At 47.7% G+C, this 27,303-nt stretch overlaps 1 protein-coding gene across 1 annotated transcript in view; it reads right to left on the bottom strand.

The window, feature by feature from the left end:
* Window positions 1-21,907, bottom strand: part of GHRHR (growth hormone releasing hormone receptor) — a 41,237-nt gene extending 19,330 nt beyond the window's left edge. Inside the window, exons 1-5 of the mRNA XM_081163817.1 lie at window positions 21,660-21,907; window positions 14,427-14,529; window positions 12,226-12,333; window positions 10,599-10,696; window positions 638-735 (exon numbers count right to left, since the gene is read on the bottom strand). Of these exons, the coding sequence (XP_081019943.1) occupies window positions 638-735; window positions 10,599-10,696; window positions 12,226-12,333; window positions 14,427-14,529; window positions 21,660-21,710 (458 nt within the window). The 5' untranslated portion in view covers window positions 21,711-21,907. The remainder of the gene's footprint in view (window positions 1-637; window positions 736-10,598; window positions 10,697-12,225; window positions 12,334-14,426; window positions 14,530-21,659) is intronic.
* Between the last annotated feature and the right edge of the window lie 5,396 nt (window positions 21,908-27,303).

The following is a 27,303-nucleotide window of genomic DNA, read 5'->3' as shown; positions in this document are numbered from 1 at the left end:
CTATGCTTGTCTACCTAGTAAACTTAAGTAGTAGCAACAGTAATCATCATCGTCGTCATCATTTTATTATTTGCACCCTGCCCATTTGGCAGGGTTGCCCCAGACATTCTGGGCAGCTTCCAACGCATATAAAAACACCAAACATTGAAAAATTCCTGATACAGGGCTGCCTTCAGATGTCTTCTAAAAGGTTTGTAGCTCCTTGACATCTGATGGGAGGGCGTTCCACGGGGCGGGCACCACCACCGAAAAGGCCCTCTGCCTGGTTCCCTCCAACTTCACTTCTCGCAGTGAGGGAACCACCAGAAGGCCCTCGGAGCTGGACCTCAGTGTCCAAGTTGAATGATGGGGGTGGAGATGCTCCTTCAGGTATACTGGGCTGAGACCATTGAAGGTTTTAAAGGTCAGCACCAACACTTTGCTCGGAAACATACTGGGATCCAATGTAGATCCTTTAAGTGTTACATGGTTCTGACAGCCACTCGCTGTCACCAGTCTAGCTGATGTAATAAAAGATAGCTCAATGTTCAGGCAGAAATGAAATCCCTTGGAGGAAGGGATTCTCCTAAAGTCATATACCTCTAGTGATCCCCACCCCCGGCACAGCACCCTACCTGTCAGGTTCCCATGAACATACCTGAATGCGATGAGGACCATGATGGCCATAGCAAGGGAGGTGGTGGAGATGCTGTAGCCCACAGTGTAGATGGTTTTGACAGTTGTCAGGTAGGCGTGCTGAAATGGAAGAAGAAAAAGGGCATCGACAGGATGAATCTTATTATAGAAAAGTATTGGATGGCCGTTACCAGACAAACCCAAAATATTGAACCATTTGAAAGATGCCGTAGTAGAGGAGGATTTGGCGGTAACATTGAACTATCTCCTGCAAAATAAAAATGGCTAAATCATGGGGGGGGGGGAGAGAGCCACCAGCAGCAGCCCCAGTCTCAGAATGGTTTGAAAGAATATGGGATATTGTAAAGTCGATTGAATACATGTCCTACAATAGAGCAACAAATGTACAAACAAAGAGATTCTTGCAAAGAGGGGCACCATCTGTTATGATCTGGGAGGATAAATGCCCTGTGGTCTGTTATGCAATGGTCTGAGAACCTCACTGGCCTGGCTGCATTTGAACGTCAGTTTCATGTGGATATCTGTTTGGACATCTGGAGGCTGTAAGTTGACTTATATGTTTGACTTAAGGTATATGTATTGGTAGTGTGCGGGTGGCACTGTGGTTTAAACCACTGAGCCTCTTGGGTTTGCTAATTGGAAGGTCGGCGGTTCGAATCCCTGTGACGGGCTGAGCTCCCGTTGCTCTGTCCCAGCTCCTGCCACCCTAGCAGTTCGAAAGCACAGCAGTGCAAGTAGATAAATAGATACCGCTGTGGTGGGAAGGTAAACGGCATTTCCGTGTGCTCTGGTTTCCGTCACGGTGTCCCATTGTGCCAGAAGCAGTTTAGTCATGTGTCAGGGAGAGGCAAACGGGAAAAGATGAAAGGACAGAAACCAGCAGTTACAGAGAGCCTAAAGAGATCATAGAATCATAGAATCATAGAGTCGGAACTTAAGAGGTTAAGTTGTTCCCATGATGCCTCAACATTCTGACATCAGCTTTGGAAGCTGGGAGGAGTTTCTCTCTGTTCCTCTCGGTCTTTGAGGAAGAAGGACGCAGTTTGTCATGGCTGCGAGAAGTCCAGGAGTTTTCTGAGAAATGGCGCAATAAACAACTGTAAATGGACAATCCGGTACTCTGTGTATTTGTCTGAAGCTAAGTGACAGCTTTGCCGCTGTGTTTTACTCTGCTAGGCGTGACTGAACGGAGCAGAATGCGCAGCTGTTTGGAAGCGCGCCGGACCGCTGTAAAGAGCTAAGTTGGATCGTAAACCAATTAGCAGGTCACGCCCTAATCAATAAATCCCACAGGTTATGGAGCCTTATTTACCGCTTGTAAAGCTGTCACTGGAGGCTGCCGGAATGCTTTGAAGTCTGCGTTCTGAGGCAGTGGAGCTGCCGGAGGCAGAGGTCTGACTCTGAGGCAAGCAGCTGGCTGAAAGACGCAAAGGTTTGCCTGTGCTGAATGAAGCAGTGCTGAGGGCAGCAAGGAGTCGTTTCTCCACGGACAGGAGCCGGAAGAGCTGGTGACCAGTGAGTACAGCTTGGGGGCGCCTTGGGAGAACGGGAGACCATGGCAGAAGGCCACGATTCATATTCCGTCCCTTTCGAAAAATTGGACGGCAAGAATTGGCAAGAATACAGCAGGAGGCTGAAGGCATGGCTGGTGGCGAAGGGGTTGTGGGAGGCTGTCCAGGGACCCCCACTTCCCACACCAGGGGCTGGAGCTACAGCAGCTGAGATAGCAGATGCCCTTAATTCTCAGAGGAGAAATCAAAGGGCCCTGGGAGCAATCGTGCTTAGCCTGGATGGTTCGCAGCTGCCTTTGGTTGAGGTGCTGGAGAATGCATGTGAGGCCTATCAAGCGTTGGAACGGGTGCACCACAGAACCACGGCTGGGGCAAAGATCCGCACCACCAGACGCTTGTTTGAGATGAAGTTACGTCCTGGGGATAGCATCAGGAAGCATGTAACTGATATGCTGGCCGTGTTTAACCAGCTGCGACTATTACAAGTCAACTTTTCAGAAGAGCTGAAAGTGTACATTTTGCTCAGCTCTCTGGACAAGAGTTATGACAATCTGTGTCTAACTCTGGAGTCTATGGATCCGCAACAGCTGACGCTGAATTACTTGGTGGGTCGCTTACAGGACGAAGAAGAACGGCGCCAGAAAGAGGGCAGGGCTGGCACCGGGAGCTCTGGTTGTAAAGGCGGAGCCAAGCCAGCGGAATGCACGGTCCAGGCTTTTTCCGTTCGTTGTTGTTACGTTTGTAATTCGACGGAACATCTGCGTCGCAATTGCCCCCACCGGAGCAAGGAAGCAAGGCAGGATGTTGTCAAGGTCAACTCCCATGGGAACCAGACGGGTTTCCATGGCAACCAGCCTCGGAGAACAGCCAGGCGTGGGACTGAGTCAGGTGGACGTGACAAACACCATGAGGAGACTTATCAACTCACAGCCAGTCTGGCATTGTTTGAGGACAGCTGTGAGAAAGGCTTTGAGCTTTGTTTTGTAATAGACTCTGCAGCTAATTGCAATTTGATTCCAGAGACCCCTGCTGTCGAGATGTGGAATTGCAGGGCAGTTCCGGCCGGAAAAACTGTATTTTTCGCAAATGGACAGAAACGAAATGTAACTAATGTTGCAAATGTATATGTTTCTATTTTGCAGGAGCAGTTGGAGTGTTGTACCGTCCCAGGGATACACCACTGTCTTTTGTCTGTGCCTTATTTGTTAAAGAAGGGGTTTAAGGTTTGCTTCGAAGATGATGTCTGCACGATCTCCAAAGGAGAAAGGATACTTGCCAAGGTTAAAAAGGGGCAGAATGATCTCTTCATTCTTAAAACGCCTCTGGAGGGTGAGGGGAAGGTTAAGAAAGCACAAGCCCTGCGTGCTACAGTTCCTACTCATGTGTCATGTGCCCATGTTTTGCATACTAGGACAGCTCATGGTTCTTTAGAAGAACTACAGGCGCTGCCTGAGGTCGCCAGAGGTTGTAACATTATAGAATGTGGATGTGCCATAAAGTGTGAAGCATTCAGACAGGCAAAGGTAAAAGGGTGCAGTTACCCAAAGGTGGAGAGGGTACACACTAAACCCTTTGAACTGGTTCACATAGATCTATTGGGTCCCGTAAAGGAACCAAGTCTGGGAGGGGCCAGGTTTCTGCTGACGATGCAGGATAGCTTTACGCAGAACACCTGGACTCATGGTCTCAAATCCAAGGAAGATGCAGCACAGCTGATCAAAGGTTGGATTGAGGAGGTGGAACTAAGGTTCTCCACCAAAGTGCAAGCAGTCACCAGTGACAGAGGTGCTCAGTTTACAGGATCTGCTTTGCAGAAGTTCTTTCGCAAGAAAGGGATACGTCACACAGTTACTTCACCCAATCAGAGGGGGGTGGCAGAGCTTAGATGTGAGGCTCTGGTCAAGGCTGCAAAGGTGTTGCTGGCAGATTCTGGGTTGCCACCAAAGTTTTGGCTGGAGGCAATCAGGTATGTGAGCTTCACCTGGAATCGTACCTACAATTCAATGATAGGTGACACACCCTTTGGTTTGTTGCATGGCAGGAAACCCCAGATTCATTTTCTGCGTACGTTTGGTTCGAGTGCATCTGTGCCGGTGCCTAAGGCTTTGCAAGGGCCAGATGGATCCAAGTTCCGGAAAATGATCTTCTGTGGGTATGAGCCAGCAGTGCATGCATGGAGGTTTGCGTTCCCATCAGGTGATCAGAGTAAGCTGCTGATCAGCAAACACGCTGAGTTCTACGAACAGGATGAAAGGTCAAAGACTCCTGTCAAGCGTGATGTTCTATCAGAATGTCTTTCTGATTCAGAGCAGGAAGGTTCTGAGGAGGAGGAAGGAGAGGCTGAGTCTGCTGATGACGATCAGGTCACTGACCAAAGTCTGGAGCAGGGTGGGGCATCTCCACAAGTTGCTAAAAGAGAGGCCAAGAGTGAGCCTAGTTCTCCGGTGAGTGTGATGGAGAGGATTCGAAGTCGTTTTAAGTCAGAGGGGGAATCCCGCGATGCTGAGGACACACCTGCTGGTGATGGTGTGTCAGGGGAAACATCTGAGTTTGTGCCCAGACGGTCAAGTCGCACAACGAAGGGTATTCCACCTGAAAGGTATCAGGCCACAGGTGCGTGGGTAAGTTTCGCGCAGTGTGGATCTGAGAGTTATGTGGATGTTCCACAGGTCTTGTCAGAATGTGATGCAAGAGGGGGTGTTAGAGTTGGAACTTAAGAGGTTAAGTTGTTCCCATGATGCCTCAACATTCTGACATCAGCTTTGGAAGCTGGGAGGAGTTTCTCTCTGTTCCTCTCGGTCTTTGAGGGAGAAGGACGCAGTTTGTCATGGCTGCGAGAAGTCCAGGAGTTTTCTGAGAAATGGCGCAATAAACAACTGTAAATGGACAATCCGGTACTCTGTGTATTTGTCTGAAGCTAAGTGACAGCTTTGCCGCTGTGTTTTACTCTGCTAGGCGTGACTGAACGGAGTAGAATGCGCAGCTGTTTGGAAGCGCGCCGGACCGCTGTAAAGAGCTAAGTTGGATCGTAAACCAATTAGCAGGTCACGCCCTAATCAATAAATCCCACAGAGACCACAAGGGCCATCGAGTCCAACCCCCTGATTATCAGCAGCTTGTCGTCTGACAGTCAGTCTGACGTAGAGGGGGAGGAGGAGGAGCCTGGGACAAGTCATGCTGTACACAGAGGAAGTAAGGGGAGGAGTTTTCGCAGACTTTCATGCTGGGTGCGGAAAAGGAGGAAGTAACATTAGAGGGAGCAACTGACGCACAAGGGGAAGGAGGTTAATGGAAACGCTGGAGATGTACATTTGAACTTTGTCAAATAAATCAATTGTTTGGAACTGGCTGGGAGCCCGGAGTCTTATCTATGGCCAGCTGGACAGCACTAAGCCTCTGACATCATGCTGGCCACATGACCTGGAAAGGTGTCTGTGGACAAACACCAGCTCCCTTGGCCTGAAAAGCGAGATGAGTGCCACACCCCACAGTTGCCTTTCCTGGACTTAACCGTCCAGGGATCCCTTACCTTTACTTACAAGTATTGGTGGCTTCTGTGCCCACTGATGGTGGGGTTTTGTTATTTCTTATTTGTTTAATGCATTTCTATTCAACTCTTAAGCCAGGAAGGTTCCCACAGTGACTACATACATCCAATTAAAGCAGGAATGTCCCTGCTCACAGGCTTACAATCAGAAGAAACACGACACACTGGTCTCCCAGGGTAAGAGGCTGGGAGGAGAAAGGAAAAATACCAGGTGAGAGCTGGGAGGAGCTACTATCTTCTGCAGGTGGTTGTAAGGGCTAAGAATTACTTTCAAGAGAGGACTCCATCTTGCACTTATTTTGTTTGAATTTCTGTAACCGCTATTTTAATGTATTATGGAAAACTTTAATAAAAATCTAATTGCCAAAGAAACACAACAACACAAGGTAAAGGGGAACAGGAGAGGTGGAGAATGAAAACTCAGGCACCAATTCTTAAACAGTTATTATTAGTACTATTTGTAAATTATTTCTCTCTCCCTCTCTCTCTCTCTCTCTCTCTCTCTCTCTCTCTCTCTCTAACACACACACACAAACACACACATTTCTTTCCCCTTCTCTTTCTTTTTGCTAACTTTGTAAGTATTTTCTTTTTAAGAAAGAAAATAAATGCTTTTAAATAACTAACAATTCTCTGTGGGCTTTAGCTACTGTTCCAAAAGACTACCCGCTTCCCGTTGCAATGAAATATTGCAAATAGAAAACAGATTTGAGGCTTAATGGTCAATTATAAGCAAATGGCAGACAACAATAACACGTGTGAGCCACAACAATGATTCAGATTTCCATTCTACTGCTTGGAAAAAGATGTGCACTTTTGAAAAGGGAACACAGTGTGCCTTTCAGACCACTGTGGATAATCTTTCCTTTGTGGTTGTTTGTTTGTTTACTGCCGCCATCCCACTCTTTGGCCCCGGAGGGTTTCCAGCAAACAATTAAATATTGAAACTACTAGGTTAAAAAAAAGCAAAAACAACAACCCACATGAATAGAGCATATAATTATAAAATAGTGGAACGGTAAAAACAAATACCATAGAATCACAGAATTGTGGAATTGTAGAATTGGAAGGGACCATGAGGGTCATCAAATCAAACTCCCTGAAATGCAGGAATCTTTTGCCCCATGTGGGGCTGGAACCCACAATTCTCATGCTATAAACAGATGAACAATCTGGGCCAAGCAAGCATAAACTCCTGAAATTCTTCAGGTATAGATTCCAACAAATCTTCAGAAATATTGTGTGCTCTACACTGAACAACCAAATGGTTTTGAACCTCAGCATTCCTCCCTGCAGCCTGCTTCGTAAACAGCAAGTATTAGAGATAGTTTTTTAGTCTTCAAAACCTCAGAGGAGGCAGGAACACCACTGAGCTCATAACCTAGAAGCCTCAGAGCCAACCGTCTCAGCATCAGCAAGCGCCAGGGGGTCCCCAAGAGGGTGGCTAAGCTTCCCAAACAGAGCTCTGCCACTATTAGTTTGGAGCAAATGTGTAGGAGTGGCCCAAACCTCTGAAGAGAAGCAAGAGATTAAAGATATAAGATATAAAGATTAAAGATATAACGATATAAAAAAGCATGAAGACCAGTCTTCCACAGGACAGGAAAGGTATGGTGCTTTGTTCAACAAAAATATAAAACATGGCTGGCGAAACCTGTGGCCCTCCAGGTGTCACACCAACCCCAGCTCATGTGGATGACGGGCAAGGATGAGAAAACCTGCAATATCTGGATGGCCCTGGTACAAAACCAAGGAAGTGGCCCAGACTTTGTGGAATGTATCATCTCTGGAGCAGTCAAATACAACATTTCCTGTTTGCCCAGAGTGGACACACAGGGGAGTGTTGCTCCAGCCAGGAGGACTTCCTGTCTCACCTGGTCTGGAGCATCCTCCCCCTGCGTGTGACCAGGTAGGTGGGCGTGACCCTGGCAGCCCCTACAAAAGGGCCAGTCACACAGCCATCTTCCTTTCTCCCTTCTCTCTCTTGACTCTTCCTGATGCTCTTATGCTGTCTGCTGGCTCTCAGCTAGCAGCACATGGGCTCATTCCCCACATGGGATGAACCCACACTCTCTTCTGTAACTACAAGCTAAAGCCTGCCTTCAGGGGTCATACTGTGAACTGATTGTAAGTTAACTTCTTATTACTTTTCAGAGAAGACTGTTGTGTCTTTATTGTTTTAAAGAGGGAGTTAAAGGAGTTAAAGGGAGTTAAAGGAATTAAAGTTAAAGGGAAAGTTTAAGGGACGTGGGTGGCGCTGTGGGTTAAACCACATAGCCTAGGGCTTGCCGATCAGAAGGTTGGCAGTTCGAATCCCCGCGACAGGGTGAGCTCCCGTTGCTCAGTCCCTGCTCCTGCCAACCTAGCAGTTCGAAAGCACGTCAAGTGCAAGTATATAAATAGGTACCGCTCCGGAGGGAAGGTAAATGGCATTTCCATGCGCTGCTCTGGTTCGCCAGAAGCAGCTTAATAATGCTGGCCACATGACCTGGAAGCTGTGCGCTGGCTCCCTCAGCCAATAAAGCGAGATGAGCGCCACAACCCCAGAGTCACCCGGACCCTTAAAGGGGAATTTACCAGGAAGAAATCCAATCTGGACAAGCCAGACTGGATTGCTTAACTCAAGAGATGCTAATGAATCTACCAACTAGCTTTCTGCAATGTACAGGGAATGTGCTCTGCTACTAGCTCACTAGTGTGAGTGAGGAAGGATAATATTTAATCAATATATCCTCTCCTACTATAAACAACATTCCCACAGACTTGAGGCTGGTAGAGCTGGGAATGGTTCACACCAGCAAGGCCTTTGATGTTTACAACAGAGCAGAACAGGGAGCTGTCCGCCGCTTCCCTGACACCAGTGGTGCTGAAGCTGAGTACCGGTAGTAGCCCTTGTAGGGCTACTCAGAATGTGTTGGGGACTTAGACCAGAGGCCTGGGTTAGGGAGAATGGTGCCTTTCTAGACTCTTGACTCAGAAACCAAACTGAGCGCCCTTTTTGAATGGTAGCAATTTAATGCCAAAGCAGTGTAGTGGCTAGATCAGGAGAGGGGGACTTATGGATCTCCATATGTACTTGGACTTTGGCTCTCAACAGGCCTAGCTGGCATGCCCAGTAGTCAGGGATGATGGGAGTTAAAGTCCAACAGCATTGGGAGAGCTTCAAAGTCACACTCAACTGTGAACCTAAGCCAATCTCTCTCTCTCTCTCTCTCTCTCTCTCTCTCTCTCCCTCCCTCCCTCCCTCCCTCCCTCCCTCCCTCCCTCCCTCCCTCTCTCTGTCAAACCATGTACACCACCCTGAACTAGGGGGATAAATTTGATTCAGTTCACATTTAACTCAGAATTGACCAAATCCACACTTTCCAAAAGCAATATGTGGACCAAAATTCAGCCATCCTTCAGAATTTACTTTTCTTGGAATTTTGGAATGTCATTCTCCTGCCAAGTACTGTGTACAAGAACGAATACAACTCACACAAAAACATCACGTTATGGAAAATTGTTTTGAAAAACAGAAGTGTATATTAGAAAGTGACACTAAAATCTGACGGGTTTTGATGAAAATAAATTGCATACAGGTGTGGAAATGTAGAGAACAGAACCTGAGATTTGAAAGAAGAGAAACAGGAAATTATAACACTCACCGAACCCTATTCTGAATTTCTTGGACGAAATGGGAGGATGTAAGAAATACGTTCCCCTTCATGGATCACTGCCTTGTAATGGCGAAAGGGCTTGGATAACTCCAAGACGCTATGAGCTATGCGGTGCAGGGCCACCCAAGATGGACAGGTCATGGCTGAGAGTTTAGACTAAATGTGATCCACCTGGAGAAGGAACTGGCAAACCACTCCAGTATTTTGCCAAGAAAACTCCATGGACATAAATAAGGAGATGCTTTGAGAAGAAAGTGAGAGTTTCCAAGGGATGCACTGATTCATGGGGTCACAAATAGTTGAACACGACTAAGACAACAACAACAAAGAAACACGTTAAGTGTGGTACCAGAATAGTAGGAGGCAGAGTCCTTCCCTGACTTGAAAAGTGTGCCAGTCCAAGAGATTGTGATGGCCTGGGACTTGGGCTCAGACTCGGAACCAGAGGAGTCTCAGTCCGCACCGGATCCTTTGCCTCAGGTGGCACCTGAACCAAGTCTGGGGCCTGATTCTGAAGAGTCCCAGTCTGCACTGGTTCCCCTGCAACAAGCACCACCTGGGACGAGTCAGGGGCCTGAGCCTGCCCTGGCTCCAGATGCGGGGATGACCTCGTTGCCTCCAGCTGGGCCATCACTTACAGCTGCTCCACTACCGGTTGGGTCAGGGGAGGCTGAGGCGGCCTCTGGGTCTAGTAACCCACCGACGTCTCCCGAGCTGCAGAGACTGAGGTCTGAGAGAAGGAGAGACCTGAGTACTCGCAGGAGGAGCACTCACCTTCAGGCGAGACAGGGAGGTGAGTCACCAGGGGATCAGGACCAGCCAATACCCCGACAGAGATAAAAGGCTGTCGGACCCCGCCCCCGGTTGCGGGAGCAACATTGCTGTTTGCTGGAACCTGCCTGTGACCCTGTACCTGTCCTTGCCTGGTTTCCTGCCTTGTGACCTGCCTTGGCCCTGTCTGATTGACTCCTAGTGGAACTTCTGGATTCTGGTCTGGTCCTGGACCGCGTTTCATGGGTTACCCCCAGGGCCAGCACAGAAATCCCCTATCTGCAAAGAAACTCGAACTGCAGAGTTAATTCAATGCCAACTTTTTGAGGCACCATTCCTTGCCATCCATCCTGCTCTACCTAATCACAGGAAGCATTGATCTCCTGAAGAAGTTGCCCCCTTCCACCTTGCCTTCCCCCTGCCTCCCAAATACCAGGGTGTATCATTCTGAGGTACTTATTCAGAACTACCCACCTCATAAAGAGTAACCTCATCTTCCACTGGACATGCTGTGGAATAGGGAGGAAATGGGTCAGACCAGCCCTGAGCTGTGCAGCTTCTTTTCACTGAGCCTGTGAACAACAAGGGGGAAAGAGGTCAGAAATGTCAGGTGAATTTATTATTTCGGACACAGACCAGTTCCAGCTCACATACAATATCAAGGAAGTCATAAAACATGATAGGGATACATTTGAATTTGCAATTGGGTATAACAGGGACAAGACAGATATGGCAGCAGTTAAAAATATTTAAGTTAAATCTTAATCACTAAAATATAACCTAAAATTGTCATTTAAGGCCTTAGTCATTATGGTAGCACAGCTTGTTCCCTAGGTTTTATGGCTGTCGCACAGAATTCGACCATCCTTAGCATGATCTCTGGGTCCTTGTCCTCTACCAGGGATTTTAGACATTTAAGTTCGGGCCTGTTTGGGGATTTTTGTATAGCAGGGATGATAAGTGCCAAGCGTATACGCCCATAGAAATGACAGTGTAACAAGACATGAGAGACAGTTTCTACCTCCATCAAGCCGCAGGGGCAGACTCATTCCGTGTATGGTCTACCCTCGAATCTGCCCTGCAATAAGGCAGATGGCAGCACATTGAATCTAGCGAGGGTAAACGACCGTCTGTATTTAGATATTTGTAATTTTGACAAATATATTGCTGAGGTGAACCCTCTCCCATTATCTTTCATTGCTGGGTGTTTGTTCATCTCACTCACGTGACATTGCAGTTCAACATCCCAAATTCGTTGGAAGATTATAGCTCTAGCTTTCTCATAACCGACAGCTATCAGGGCCTGTGGGGAAAACCCCAAGCCTCTTAGCTTTTTGTACAGTGTAGCTTTCCATTTGGATTGGTAGGAATCCAGTAGGGTTATGGGAACCAACCCGACAGGGGAAAATGTAAGATGGGATTCTCTCAGTTCTAAACTGCCTCTTCTGAGTCCTGTTTTCTTGCAAACTGTGGGTCTCTGCTGCTCATTACAACACTTGAGGCACCCCTACCATTTACCATATTTTTTGCTCCATAAGATGCACCTGACCATAAGACGCACCTAGTTTTTAGAGGAGGAAAGGGGGAAAGCCCCTTTTTTGAGGATCAGCTCAAAGTTGTTGAGCTTACTTTGCAAAGGGAAAAAGTCCTGTTTTTATGGGGTTCAACACACAGTTCTGCAGCTTCTTTAGGAAAGGAAAGGGAGCCGTTTCTACAGTTTCCAGACAGATAATCTAACCAGCCAGTCACATGTCGCTGGGGGAACAAACAGCCTCCATCTGCAGAACATTCAACAATGGAGGCCTGGGCAAGGGGGCAAGGGGCCGGAAAGGGAGCCAGCGATCAACCACACATTCGCCCCATAAGACGCGCAGACATTTCCCCTTACTTTTTAGGAGGAAAAAGGTGCGTCTTATGGAGCGGAACATACGGTATGTCACTTCTGCGAAAAATCAGAAATTTCACTGGAAACTGTGTTCTTGGAAACATTGGAGGGAATTACTGAAAAAGATACCTCAGGTAACAATATGCAAAGGGTTAAGCGCAGTTGTAAACAATGCCTAGAAACAAATCAACACAATGAGGGTCATGACACCCTCACCTGGATGCTTTGTGAAGTGGAGAAGTATGCCCGGGCAGGTAAAGGTGAGCGTTTGTCCAGCATTTGTATCCGGCCAGCACAGGAGTTGGTCCCATATTCTCTTGCAACCTTGCAAAGGGAGGGGAAAAGACACTTTGAAATCTCACATCTTTTCGCCATTCTTGGAAATGGGAATGCAAAAGCTAATAGGATTATCCCAGTGCCCTGAACTGAGTCCAGAGGCTGATTTGTAACCTCTGGAGCTCCTTCAATATCGTGGCTATAATATTCCTAAATCCATTGGAGGGCATCTCAACCAAAATGTCACAAAACAGCATGCTTTCAAGGACCCAGAAGTTATTATCAGACTAGACGTTGGCGATGGGGACAGGACCACAACGGGGGGTGGGGGTGGGGAGAAAAAGCTCTTGGTATTAGTTAAGCCAGCCATATACAGTGGTACCTCTGGTTGCGAACGGGATCTGTTCCAGAGCCCCATTCACAATCTGAGCAGAACGTAACCCACGTCTGCACATGCGCGGGTCGCAATTCGCCGCTTCTGCGCATGCGCATGACGTCATTTTGAGCATCTGCGCATGCGTGAGCAGCAAAGCCCAGAAGTAACCCTTTCCGGTACTTCCAGGTCGCCGCGGGACGCAACCTGAAAACACTCAACCTGAAGCAAGCGCAACACAAGGCATGACTTTAAGAGGGGATGTGGGAGGAGCTAAGAGACACTTTCAGATGCTTTAGGCTTATGGAAATTCTTCCCAGGGAGGTTTGTCGAAATCTGTAAGCACATGAAATGCTCTGTTTGAATGTCTGCTAGCCATTCCTACATTCCTTCTTAGAACTTGTCAAATGCAGACGTCATTGGATGGAGTGACTCCAGCTGCCTTTTCTTCCATTTCCCCTTTTTAAGTTACACTATAGAAATAGTTAAATTATGGAACTTGCTCTCTCGGGAGGCAGTGATGGCTACCAAGATGGATGGCTTTTGATGATGTTTAGACAAATTCACAGAGGATAAGCTTATCTATTTCTACTAGCCAAGATGGCTATGCTTTGTCTCCATGATTGGAGGCAGCTCTGCTTCTGTATACCAACTGGAATACTGCTGGAAACTGCATAAGGAGAGAGTGCTCAAGTCCAGCAAGCACCTGTTTGGCCACACTGTGAGAACAGGATACTGGCCTCCTCCCCCCCCTTGTTTTGCTTATGTTTGGATTTTTAAATACCTAGCCTGATGGAGAACTCTGCAGAACTAGGAAGCTTATGCACTATTCTGTGGCATTTTGGCTGGCCTAAAATCAAGGGTTTGCTCTAATATGGACATTGGGATTTCCCTTATGAAATCCTGGCTCTACCTTTACGTTTTGTGCGACTGATGTAATGTACTCACTGAAGTTCACCCCAACCAGTAACCAGGCAGCCTCATTCTGCACCCCTTGAAACACCCAAACTATATTAAAGGATGTTCCCGCACCAGGTGAAAGTTAGTAATCAAACTGCAAAGTGAATGAAGGTAACACCAGGCTCCAGGACCTAAGCAAAACACAGCTACACAACTGTGGCCCAACACCTTAACGCTGACTAGGTAAAGGCACCCCTGACCATTAGGTCCAGTTGTAGCCGACTGGGGTTGCGGCGCTCATCTCACTTTATTGGCCAAGGGAGCTGGCGTACAGCTTCTGGGCCATGTGGCATGACTAAGCCGCTTCTGGCAAACCAGAGCAACACACAGAAATGCTGTTTACCTTCCTGCTGGAGTGGTACCTATTTATCTACTTGCACTCTGTGCTTTCGAACTGCTAGGTTGGCAGGTGCAGGGACCAAGCAATGGGAGCTTACCCCATCGCAGGGATTCGAACCACCGACCTTCTGATCGGCAAGCCCTAGGCTCTGTGGTTTAACCCACAGCGCCACCCGTGTCCCTTAACGCTGACTACATCTTTCTAAAATAGATACATGCGGGCTACTTGCACACCCCTCTCTGCCCTCCATCCCTGCAAGTGAAAGGCATGATCAGAGTTTGAGGACAAGTTGTTTCAGCCAAAGAAAGGATACTTAAGGAAGGTGTGAAGCCGAAGTAGTGAGGGGCATGGCTTGGGGTGAGCGTCAAGAGCTAGAATGGAGGTCTGGGGTCCCAAGGCATGAAATTTCCCAACCTTGAGATATCCAATGCCTCTCCAGAGATCCAAACACTTCTTCTTCTAAGGTACCTGCTGTTTCATTCATCTGCTGCCGAATCTCCTTGAGGCATTCACTCTCGTTTTTCTTCCATTCTGTTAAAGCTTCGCATTCTGCTTGAGACATTCCAAGACCCTGGAAACAGGGGAGAAATAAGAGGCTGGGCACGTTTATACAACCTCACCTTCTTTCCCTCCCTGCACCCCCACCAAAAAACCCCCTCCTTATAGTACAATCCTAACAATGGTCCCATCTGCACCATACATCTGAAGTATTATGATACCACTTTAAATAACCATGGCTGCCCCCAGCAAAGAAACCTGGGAACTGTAGTTTGTTAAAGACGATGGTGAGAGTTGTTAGGAGATCCTATTCACCTCCTAAACCTACAATTCCCAAAGTGTTCTGTCAGTCAATCCCTCTTCCCTGGTAACTCTGGAAATTGTAGCCCTGTGAGGCTTGACAACCATATGTCAGGAGTGCTCTGATGGTGTTTCCTGCTTGGCAGGGGGTTGGACTTGATGGCCCTTGTGGTCTCTTCCAACTCTATGATTCTATGATTCTATAAATAGCAGTCCCCTAACAACTCTACGCATCCTTAGGAAACTACACTTCCCATGATTCTTTGGGAGGAGACCTATGGCTGTTTAAAGTGGTAGGATAGTGCTTTACATGTACAGTGGTGCCCCGCAAGACGAATGCCTCGCAAGACGGAAAACTCGCTAGGCGAAAGAGTTTTCCGTTTTGGAGGTGCTTTGCAAAACGAATCTCCTATGGGCTTGCTTCGCAAGACAAAAATGTCTTGCGAGTTCCTGCGGGGGTGTTTCCCTCCCCCCCTTTTCTAAGCTGCTAAGCCGCTTATCAGCTGATCCGATAAGCCGCTAAAAGCCGCTAAAAGCCGCTAAAAGCCGCTAATAGCGCTAATAGCGCTAATCCGCTAATCCGTCAATGGGCTTGCTTCACAAGACGAAAAAACCGCTAGACGAAGAGAATCACAGAACGGATTCTTTTCGTCTTGCGAGGCAGCACTGTATAGTGCCCACGTCTACTCAAATACCCCTCCTACTGAATACAATGGGACTTACTCTCAGGGAAGTAGGGTGAGGATTGCAGCCTTTGTTGTTTGTGATGCTGTTAACATTTGAGTGATGTATTCCTCCCTTCTTCTTCCTTGCACATCCTACATCAGTTCACTACGTCAATCATCATTCAGTTGTTGAAAACGGTGTGACATGTAATAGTTATTACTGAATAAATGACTCAACATTGGGTATATCTGGTGCTCGGAAAAAGGGGGAAATGTCACAGAATCATAGAATTGGAGAGTTGGAAGGGAATCCGAGGCTCATCTAATCCAACCGCCAGGGCCGGATTACCCATAGGCACCAGTGGTACAGGGCACCCGGGCGCCGGGCTCTCAGGGGCGCCAGGCTGAGAGTCTGGGGCAGAGATTTGGAGTCCGGGGATTGAAGAGCCAGGCCAGCCGACAGCCACTGCCGAGAGGAGCAGAGCTCATTGGAGCGCCACAGGGTTTTCTGCTGTGGGCACTAAGGTGGCAGGCCAGCTTTGCCCTCCTGCGTGCCTGGGATTGGTGGGCCGTCGAGAGGCACACGCACACTGCTCGCATGAGGCGCGCAGCTTCTGTCCCAAGCCTCTGTGGGGATTGCTCTCCTCCCTCCACCCACAGCGGAATGGGCGAGAGTTGCAGGCCCCCCCCCAAAAAAAGCTGGACAACTCTGAGCTGCCCCCTTAAAAAAGCTCAGAAACTTTGGCCTGCCCCCTGTGGGATGTAAGAAGCAGGTGCAGTCAAACACAACATGGCTAGAGTAGACATGAAGGTTATCTCAGTCCTCCAGCCGGAACTTCCTGCTTTCCAGGTCTGAGACGAAACTTCCTATGTACAGTGGTGCCTCGCAAGACGAAAAGAATCCGTTCTGTGATTCTCTTCGTCTAGCGGTTTTTTTGTCTTGCAAAGCAAGCCCATTGACGGATTAGAGGATTAGCGCTATTAGCGCTATTAGCGGCTTTTAGCGGCTTTTAGCAGCTTATCAGCTTATCGGATCAGCTGATAAGCGGCTTAGCGGCTTAGAAAAAGGGGGGGGAACCAGCAGGAACTCGCAAGACATTGTCGTCTTGCGAAGCAAGCCCATAGGAGATTCATTTTGCGAAGCACCTCCAAAACGGAAAACTCTTTCGTCTAGTGAGTTTTCCGTCTTGCGAGGCATTCGTCTTGCGGGGCACCACTGTATAACTTGAGATGGGCATGGCCTCTCCTGAAGTGAAAAAGAAAGAACCACAGGCTGGCGACCATCTTGCCTCTCTTGTCTCCATCAATGCCATCTTAACAACAGCACTACTAAGATGCACCCTTGGCTCCAGGCCAAGAGAAGAAAAGGGGGTCTTTCTCCCATAAGGAGATAGTCACCACATTTAAACTATGTTCTAACCTTTTAAGTCTGCCTTCTGGGAACCTTTGTGTGAACAGATGATTACTTGTGAGTAAATGTTTTATACTTTACAGAAGACTGTGTAGCGTCTTATTTTAGGAGGAATTAAATGGGGAAAATACCAGGAAATATTTACAGAGACTCTAGCGAGTCTAAGCAAGCTATCTGCTGTGCCTGTGTTTAAAAAAGGGGGAATGTTAACTCTGCTGATTTTTTTGAACTTGTAAAGACAAGTTGGGATAGGATATCTTAGACAATATATCCTCCCCCGCATCCCTAAACATTCCCACACCCCCACCAGTTGGGGGCTCTGGGCAGTTTTTTGCACCCCGGCACCACATATGCTAAAGACAGCCCTTCCAACTGCTTACAGTGCAGGAATATGCAGCTGTCCCATACAGGGATCGAACCTGCAACCTTGGTGTTATCAGCACCAGGCTCTAAAGAATTGAGCTATGCAACCTCTCCTTCCTGGAGACCACCACCTTTTAGGAACACAAAGGATCCTTTAGGAACACAAAGGATGCTTATGCAGAATCAAAACAGTACTCCATCAAGCCCAGCTTTATCTACTGTGATGGCCTGGGACTCGGGCTCAGACTTGGAACCAGAGGAGACTCAATCTGCACCGGATCCTTTGCCTCAGGCATCATCAGAACCAAGTCTGGGGCCTGATCCTGAAGAGCCCCAGCCTGCACAGGTTCCCCTGCAACCAACACCAGCTGGGCCGAGTCAGGGGCCTGAGCCTGCCCTGGCTCCAGATGCCGGGATGACCTCGTTGCCTTCAGCTGGGCCATCACTTACAGCTGCTCCTCTACCAGTTGGGTCAGGGGAGGCTGAGGCAGCCCCTGGGTCTAGTAACCCACCGACGTCTCCCGAGCTGCAGAGACTCAGGTCTGAGAGAAGGAGAGACCTGAGTACTCGCAGGAGGAGTGCTCACCTTCAGGCGAGACAGGGAGGTGAGTCAATGGGAGATCAGGACCGGCCGCTGCCCCGACAGAGATAAAAGGCTGTCGGACCCCGCCCCAGGTTGCGGGAGCAACACTGCTGTATGCTAGATCCTGTACCTGTCCTTGCCTGGTTTCCTGCCTCGTGTCCTGCCTTGGCTCCGTCAGACTGATTCCCAGCAGAACCTTCGGATTCTGGACTGGTCCTGGACCACGTTTCACGGGTTACCCCCGGACCCAGCACATCTACAGTGACTGGCAGAGGCTCCCCAGCTTTGCCTGGCATTGCAAGAGATTGGACCTGGGACCTTAGATGCTCTGCCTATGACCTTTCCTCAATTGTCAGCCTCAAATGCAGCTTTTGCCAATTTTTACCCCTGCAAGTTTGGGAAAGCTTTGTAAGGCTGGCCTTCCATTCCTTAGCGAACAAGTAAATTAGCACCACCAGGGGCTCTTTGCTAATTCCACTTTTGGACCACCTGATTTTCTGTGAATCACAGCCAATTTAAAATCTAGACATGCATATACAGAGGATGTTATATATTAATTTGCTTTTTAAAAGGGCAAAGATTTGTTCCTCCAAATGTACCAAGCCATCTACAGATGAGCATATAACACCAGTCCTGAAAGACCTACACTGGCTTCCAGTACGTTTCTGATCACAATTAAAAGTTTTGGTGCTGACCCTTAAAGCCCTAAACAGCCTTGGCACAGTATACCTGAAGGAGCATCTCCACCCCCATCATTCAGCCCGGACACTGGGGTTCAGCTCCGAGGGCCTTCTGGCAGTTCCCTCCCTGTAAGAAATGAGGTTGCAGGGAACCAGGCAGAGGGCCTTCTCGGTGGTGGCACCTGCCCTGTGGAACACCCTTCCATCAAGGAAATAAACAACTACTTGACTTTTAGAAGACATCTGAAGGCAGCCCTGTTTAGGGAAGTTGTTAATGTTTGATGTTTTATTGCATTTTTAATATTTTGTTGGAAGCTGCCCACAGTGGATGGCGAAATCCAGCCAGATGGGCGGGGTATAATAATAAATAAATTATTATTATTATTATTATTGTTGTTGTTGTTGTTGTTGTTGTTGTTGTTATTATTATTATTATTATTCCCCCTTGCATTCTGGGATTCAGCACATGGCTGCAAACTTTCCTTTTGGCCTCTGCTCCTGATTCTTTTGACTAGTCATGGCTGGATGCTACAACCCATTGATTTGTTCCTGTTAAGGGGCGGGAGAGAATGAGACCCAGAACAATCAAAACACGGTGAAATCGACCTACTTGACAGGTGGCCTAGCTGATGCTGCTCAGCTCATTTCCACGCCAGCGGGATAAATATTCAGCAAAGTTTCCAGATCTCTGGATCATATATTTTTTTCGGGTCACAAAGAGTGCAGAAGGCAATGACTCCCTAATGCATGCACTATTCATATTCACAGCCTTCTTCATTAATGAAGAGGCCTCCAGCCAAATACATGGCTGGAGATGGCAAATACTTTACCCAATGCAAGTCTTCTATTTGCCACACTCCTCTCAATTCTGTAAGAACATATAAAGAGTCTGCTTCTCACCCTCTCTACACACTGTCCCAAGAGGGGAGTCTGTGCTATACTAAACCTTTTGGGTGCCCCTAGATTAGGGATGGGGAGAATTTCACAACCAATCCATTTTCCCAGAGAAGTCTGGGAACTGTAGTTCCGTGAGAGGGGAAAGGGTCTCTAAACAACTCCCAGCACCTTTAACAAACTACTGGATTCTTTGGGGGAAGCCGTGATGATTTAAAGTGGGATTATAGTGCTTTATAAGTGTAGTGCAGATGAGATAGTGAGATTTATGAATCTAAATCTTCCTGGTCCAAAAGCTCTAGCCAGTACACAATCATTGAAATGTGCACATTAATTGAAATGCCGTGGGGCGCTGAATGACTTAACCACACAGTAGATGTCATAACATTCCCTTCTTTAATCTTGGCATGGTTAAGTTTAAATAATATACAGTGGTACCTTGGTTTAGGGACGCGGGTGGCGCTGTGGTCTAAACCACTGAGCCCAGAGCTTGCTGATCGGAAGGTCGGCGGTTCGAATCTCCACGATGGGGTGAGCTGCCATTGCTCTGTCCCTGCTCCTGCCAACCTAGCAGTTCAAAAGCACGTCAAAGTGCAATTAGATAAATAGGTACCACTCCAGTGGGAAGCTAAACGGAGTTTCTGTGTGCTGCTCTTGTTCGCCAGAAGCGGCTTAGTCATGACCCGGAAGCTGTCTGTGGACAAATGCCGGATCCCTTGGCCTATAGAGTGAGATGAGCACCGCAACCCCAGAGTCATCCATGACTGGACCCAACAGTCAGGGGTACTTTTATCTTTACCTTGGTTTACGAACTTAATCCGTTCTGGAAGTCTGTTCTTAAACCAAGGTGTTCTTAAACCAAGGTGTGCTTTCCCATAGCAGCGGGGGACTCAATTTACAAATGGAACACACTCTGCCTTGGAAGCAGAACATGTTCTGCTTCCAAGGCAAAGTTCACAAACCAAAACACTGACTTCAGGGTTTGCAGCGTTCTTAATCCAAGTTGTTCATAAACTAAGCTGTTCTTAAACCAAGGTACCACTGTATAGCCAGAGCAAAGGGTTCCAACACTATGACTAACTGGGGGGTGGGGAGCTTAAACCTTCAAAAAGTCCTCCTTGGATTTGGAGGTGTTTGGTAACAATGGCTAACACCCCTTTTAACTGATTTGCTCATCAATGGGGGTTGGTGGGACAACTTCAGATGGGCTTGGAGGCAATGGGTTATCAGGACTCACTTCAGTCTAGCTTCAGGCAAAATTCAGGATTCAAACTGGGAGCCAATTTTTTTGGAAACATGGATCGTCCCAGCATTTGAGAAAAACATCGCATGAATTAAGCATTTAGTTTATATGCTGAACTGAAACTTTGGGATTCTCTTGGGCATCTTTCAGATTTTGCTTCCGAAATAAAGCTCTGAGGCTCACTCTGAATGAAGTCAGACCTCAAGCTTTGGCAGTGGATTTTAAATGGCAACTTGCCACTGCGAATATTTTCACAACCATCACACACACCTTCCCCTTCAATCCTCAATTTATGCACAGCTGCAAATCTTGGGAACACTCTGGAATTAGGAAAACCTGCATCTGGAGTTTTTGCAAGCTAACTGACTGGAGAATTTCTTTCTCCCAGATTTGCTTCGCCACAGATGGAAACGGTGATGGTGGAGTGGAAAACATAGGTGGATTTTGCAGACAAGACTGGCAGTTTTCCCGATTACTTGATTTATATTTCGAATCATGTACAAGTGACCTTTAGCAGAATACCGGAAGGGGTGAGGTAGTTGGCAGGGCAGCCTGGAATATAGTCAAACCATCAGTCCACCCAGTTCTGAATTGTCTACACTGACTGGCTGGGTTTTGGGCATCTCCATGCCTATCCGTAGATGCCAGGACCACTCAGCAAGACATTTTAAGCAATACTCAAGGTGACAAACCAACAGATCACACAGAGTTGCCACTACGTCCCCACGCAATGTTTCCCAAGCTCTGTCCCATCATTGTATCAGAACAAGCCCTTAAATTTCCTCATTTATTCCTCTTATCCTTAGTGCTTCTGAGAAACAGAACTGGAGTTCTGTAAATCAGAGTTTGCGTTCACAGGAAACATTCGGAGGTAAGCGCTGCAATTTGACAGTCAAAAGAAATCCCATTAGGGCACCTTTCTCTGCCCTTCTCTGAGCACCTTCTGCCAAATCAACGCCAAAAGAAAGAAAGATTGATGCGATATCAAACAGGGATCTGATCCGAGCAGAAGTGGAGAGATACACGGGAACAACGACAACAAGACTTTTGGACTGTTTACTTACAAGAGACGGCAGAGTCAACAGGAAGAAGATCCATATATTTCCCGAGTTCATGTTGCAGGAGTTAGAGAGGCACCCCCACTTCGGAGCATCCCTCTCTCCTCTCTCCTCCCTATTGCCTGTTACTGATCTGAAGCACACAAATGACCAACAGAACCGGTGAATATGTGTAGTGGAAGTGAGGAGGGGGAGTGGTGGAGAGAGAGAGAGAGACTCAATATTATTAGCAACTCTCCTGGCTGCGATTGATTTGCCTTCCACCTGTGTGCATTCGGAGAACTCTGCCAATTACTGCCAACGGGAGCTGGCGGGTCCCTCAGAAATGCAACGCAAACAGCGACAACACAAAAGATGTGCACAGACCTGCTCAAGTTGACTGCTTTCATGCAAATCAATGCAACTTGCACATGCAGGAAACATATTAATTGGGAATGTGGGTGTTCCAAGCAAGGAGCTGGATTGTTTGGAGCTATGGGTGAAGGGAGAAGGAAAGCAAATTTCCCCAACCTGATACTGTGGGCTGATGCTTTGGACTACAACTCCCATCATCTATGACCGTTGGCTATGTTGGATGGGCCTGATGGAAGTTGGAGTCCAACAACATTGGGAGAGAATAATAATAATAATAATAATAATAATAATAATAATAATAATAATAATAATAATAATAATAATAATAATATACTATTTATACCCTGCCCATCTGGCTGGGCTTCCCCAGCCACTCTGGGCGGTTTCCAAAAAAAATATTAAAATACTGTAATACATCGAACATTAAAAGCTTCCCTAAACAGGGCTGCCTTCAGATGTCTTCTAAAAGTCTGGTAGTTGTTGTTCTCTTTGACATCTGGTGGGAGGGCGTTCCACAGGGTGGGTGCCACCACCGAGAAGGCCCTCTGCCTGGTTCCCTCTAACTTGGCTTCTCGCAGTGAGGGAACTGCCAGAAGGCCCTCAGTGCTGGACCTCAGTGTCCGGGTAGAATGATGGGGGTGGAGACGCTCCTTCGGATATACTGGACCGAGGCCGTTTAGGGCTTTAAAGGTCAGCACCAACACTTTGTGCTCAGAAATGTACTGGGAGCCAATGAAGATCTTTCAGGACCAGTGCTATATGGTCTCAGCGGCCGCTCCCAGTCACCAGTCTGGCTGCCGTGTTCTGGATTAGTTGTAGTTTCCGGGTCACCCCGGAAGGTAGCCCCTCGTAGAGCGCATTGCAGTAGTTCAAGCGGGTCATAACCAGAGCATGCACCACACTGGCGAGGCAGTCCGCAGGCATGTAGGGTCTTAGCCTGCGTACCAGATGGAGCTGATAAACAGCTGCCCTGGACACAAAATTGACCTGCGCCTCCATGGACAGCTGTGAGTCCAAAATGACTCCCAGGCTGCACACCTGGTCCTTCAGGGGCACAGTTACCCCATTCAGGACCAGGGAATCTTCCACACCTGTCCGCCTCCTGGCCCCCCAAAATAGTACTTCTGTCTTGTCAGGATTCAACCTCAATCAGGTTGCGTCTCTGGACTCAGTCTCCCATCCCTCAGCATTGGAACATAGGAAGCCAACAGTGGCCCATCTAGTCCAGTAGTGTCTGCACTGACTAACAGCAGCACTCCAGGGTTTCAGATATCAGATATTCCCAGGGCTACCTGAAGATGCTGTGGTTTGAACCTGGGACCTTCTGCACGTGAAGCTGGTGCTCTGTCATTGAGCCATGGCTCTTCCCAACCTGGGTGCCTTCCTGTCATTGTTGACGTTGAGGACTACAACTCCTATCATCCTGAAGGAGCGTCTCCGCACCCATCATTCAGCCTGGACACTGAGGTCCAGCTCTGGGGGCCTTTGGGTGAGTCCCTCATTGTGTGAAGTGAGGTTACAAGGAATGAGGCAGAGGGCCTTCTCGGTGGTGGCACCTTCCCTGGGGAACACCCTCCCATCAGGTGTCAAGGAGATAAATAAATTGAAATACTTTATTGTCACTTGTACAACTTGTATACAGTGAGATTACACGAGCACCCCCCACTCAGCTCTCTTAGTCTTAATTCCCCACGTATACTGACACACACCCACCAAACCCAAAACTCAGTTGCCCTGTTGTTATCTTTTCATTCAGCAGCCTAACGGCCCACGGATAGAAGCTGTTCTTTACCTTGTTGGTGAGACTAATCATGCTTCTATATCTACTGCCCGAGGGCAGGAGATCAAGAAAGTGCCGGCCAGGGTGTGAATCATCCCTGAGAGTTTTCTCACTCTCCTGAGGCAACTTTCTTCCACTGTTTCATCCAGCGGATTCACGGGACAGTCCATAAAACCTTGTGCTGTATTCACCACCCTTTGTAGGCACTTCCTATCAGATGATGTCAAAATAACAATGCAACTTTAAGAAGACATCTGAAAGCAGCTCTGTATCAGGAAGTTATTAATGTCTGGTGTTTTATTATGTTTTTATATGTGCTGGAAGCTACTCTGAGCAGCTGGAGAAACCCAGCAGGATGGGCAGAATATTATTATTATTATTATTATTATTATTATTATTATTATTATTATCCTTGACCATTGGCCATGCTGGCTGGGGCTGATGGAAGTTGGAGTCCAACAACTTCTGTAATTCAACAGGTTCTGTTGCTGGACTGCAGGAAAGTTTGTAGCCATGTGCTGAATCCCAGAATGCAAGGGGGGAATAATAATAATAATAATAATAATAATAATAATAATAATAATAATAATAATTTATTTGTACCCCGCCCATCTGGCTGGGTTTCCCCAGCCACTCTGGGTGGCTTCCACAGAGACCAAAAATACACTAAAATGTCACACATTAAAAACTTCCCTGAACAGGGCTGCCTTCAGATGTCTTCTGAATGTCAGGTAGTTGTTTATCGCTTTGACATCTAATGGGAGGGCGTTCCACAGGGCGGGCGCCACCACCAAGAAGGCCCTCTGCCTGGTTCCCTGTAGCTTTGCTTCTCGCTGTGAGGGAACCGCCAGAAGGCCCTCGGCGCTGGACCTCAGCGTCCGGGCAGAACGATGGGGGTGGAGATCCCATCAGTCCTAATTTTTGGCCATGCTGCTTGGGGATGAAGGCAGTTTCATATAGTCATCTGTATCTTTATGGCAGGGAGAAGCCATAGTTCATCACTCACCTGTCAGCTGAAAGACCTGGCTTATTGTGGCTGAAATGGCCAGATAAAGATCAATTCACTGCCTGCAACTGCACACTAGGAAGTGCAATGGCCCTTAGTGCAATGACAACACTCTACAATGATGGATTCTCTGGGTGACAAAGCACAGTCAGATTGCAATGGGGAGCGGGGAACGCCCTCCCACCTCTGAGCGTGCAGGAAGAGTAATTGGAGGCAATGAATTAATTTTAATTACGCATAAAATGGGCAGGTGGGTTTTGATGAGGAGTGGAGTTGATTCGAGGAAATGTTGAATAGGAAGCTTTAAATCGCACTAAGTAGGAGGTAGCTACGTTCAGGTGAGTGAGTGAGATATAGAGCTAACAGGAGCTGTTTTTCTGCCTTAGTTAGAAATGTTTTCTCTCCTCCAACCCCCCATGTTATTTTATGGGAAGAACTGGGCTCCATCCTAGGGGATTTCCCTAATTGCATCCTTTCCCCTCTTCCCGCACCCCTATCCATGCATCTGAATTGAATGAAGAGAGAGATCAATGATGTCTGTTTCAGCAGCAATATTACAAAAGGCCCATTTTTGTGAGGTCATTAATTTTAGCCGCACTTTTCACGGTCGGAATTTGGGGGTGGGGGGTAGAAGTGTGACTTATATTCAGGCCAATACAGTATGGTGTTATTTACACATAGATACAACCTGAGCATCAAAAAAATGAAGATCATGGCCACTGGTCCCATCACCTCCTGGCAAATAGAAGGGGAAGAAATGGAGGCAGTGAGAGATTTTACTTTCTTGGGCTCCATGATCACTGCAGATGGTGACAGCAGTCACAAAATTAAAAGATGCCTGCTTCTTGGGAGAAAAACAATGACAAACCTAGACAGCATCTTAAAAAGTAGAGACATCACCTTGCCAGCAAAGGTCCGTATAGTTAAAGCTATGGTTTTCCCAGTAGTGATGTATGGAAGTGAGAGCTGGACCATAAAGAAGGCTGATCGCTGATGAATTGATGCTTTTGAATTCTGGTGCTGGAGGAGACTCTTGAGAGTCCCATGGACTGCAAGCAGATCAAACCTATCCATTCGGAAGGAAATCAGCCCTGAGTGCTCACTGGAAGGACAGATCCTGAAGCTGAGGCTCCAATACTATGGCTACTTCATGAGAAGAGAAGACTCCCTGGAAAAGACCCTGGATGAAAGAGGACGAGATGGTTGGACAATGTTCTCAAAGTTACCAGCATGAGTTTGACCAAACTGTGGGAGGCAGTGGAAGACAGGAGTGCCTGGCGTGCTCTGGTCCATGGGGTCACGAAGAGTCAGACACGACTAAACAACTAAACAACAACAACAACCACCTGAGCATAAGATGGGGGAGCTTGCAGCTTCGACACACCCAAAATGATCTTCCTTCTTCATTCATTCAGCTCAGAGCAAGCATGTCTTTTTGCCTCCAGCTGCCTGCCTGCTTCCTGCTTCCTTACTCTCACATCTCTGGACTCTGCCCCCTTCCCCTGGGAGACTTTGTCCCGACTGAATTCTTAGTTGCCAGAGCTGGCTTTCCACAGTCTAGGGCAAACACTTCTTGAATTTAACAGCCAAGTGGGGATTTTCCTTCCAAATAAACCACAACAATATAAAACAAAGCGTCTTCTTTTGCACACTACTCCATTTCTGGGCAAGAACATATTTCTGTGAGCCAGTGGTGGTGTGATGGTTGGGGTGTCAAATCAGGATCTTGAAGACCCGGGTTCGAATTCCCCTCTTGGCCATGAAGCTTGCTGGGTGACCTTGGGCCAGTCACTGTTAGGAGCTCATCTTACACTCGAGTAGGACCCTGGCAGAGACACATGCCCGACTGGCATGTTCTCTCCCTCCTTGTCGATCGTTTGGGAGCTTCTAAAGCTTTCTTCTGCCCGAACATCACAGTGACTGATGCCAACAGACATTGGCACACTTAGGGATCCGCAGAGTCTGCGCAGTTCGCGTGACAGACCTCAGCAACTCAGCATTTTGGCTAATCTACTTTATTTATGAATGTGACGTGGTGGCGCTGTGGGTTAAACCACAGAGCCTAGGACTTGACAATCAGAAGGTCATTGGTTTGAATCCCAACGGCGGGGTGAGCTCCTGTTGCTCGGTCCCTGCTCCTGCCAACCTAGCAATCCGAAAGCACGTCAAAGTGCAAGTAGATAAATAGGTACCACTCTGGCGGGAACGTAAACGGCGTTTCCGTGCGCCGCTCTGGTTCGCTGGCCACATGACCTGGAAGCTGTACGCCGGCTCCCTCGGCCAGTAAAGCGAGATGAGTGCCGCAACCCCAGAGTCGTCCGCAACTGGACCTAATGGTCAGGGGTCCCTTTACTTTATTTATATATAAACACACACGGAGCACTGCAACATGGCTCCCTCTCTCTCTCTAGCATCAGACAGCAAAGAGAAAAAGAACAAAGGACAATAGTCCCACTTCACGGAACACAGTAACACAAACATCCTGTCTCCGTCACATCCCACTCTGTGGA

Source organism: Podarcis bocagei (genome assembly GCF_964188305.1).
Source record: "Podarcis bocagei genome assembly, chromosome: 12".
Taxonomy (NCBI): Eukaryota; Metazoa; Chordata; class Lepidosauria; order Squamata; family Lacertidae; genus Podarcis; species Podarcis bocagei.
Note: the sequence above shows the minus strand (reverse complement) of the source record. Positions and strands in the feature narration are given on the sequence as shown.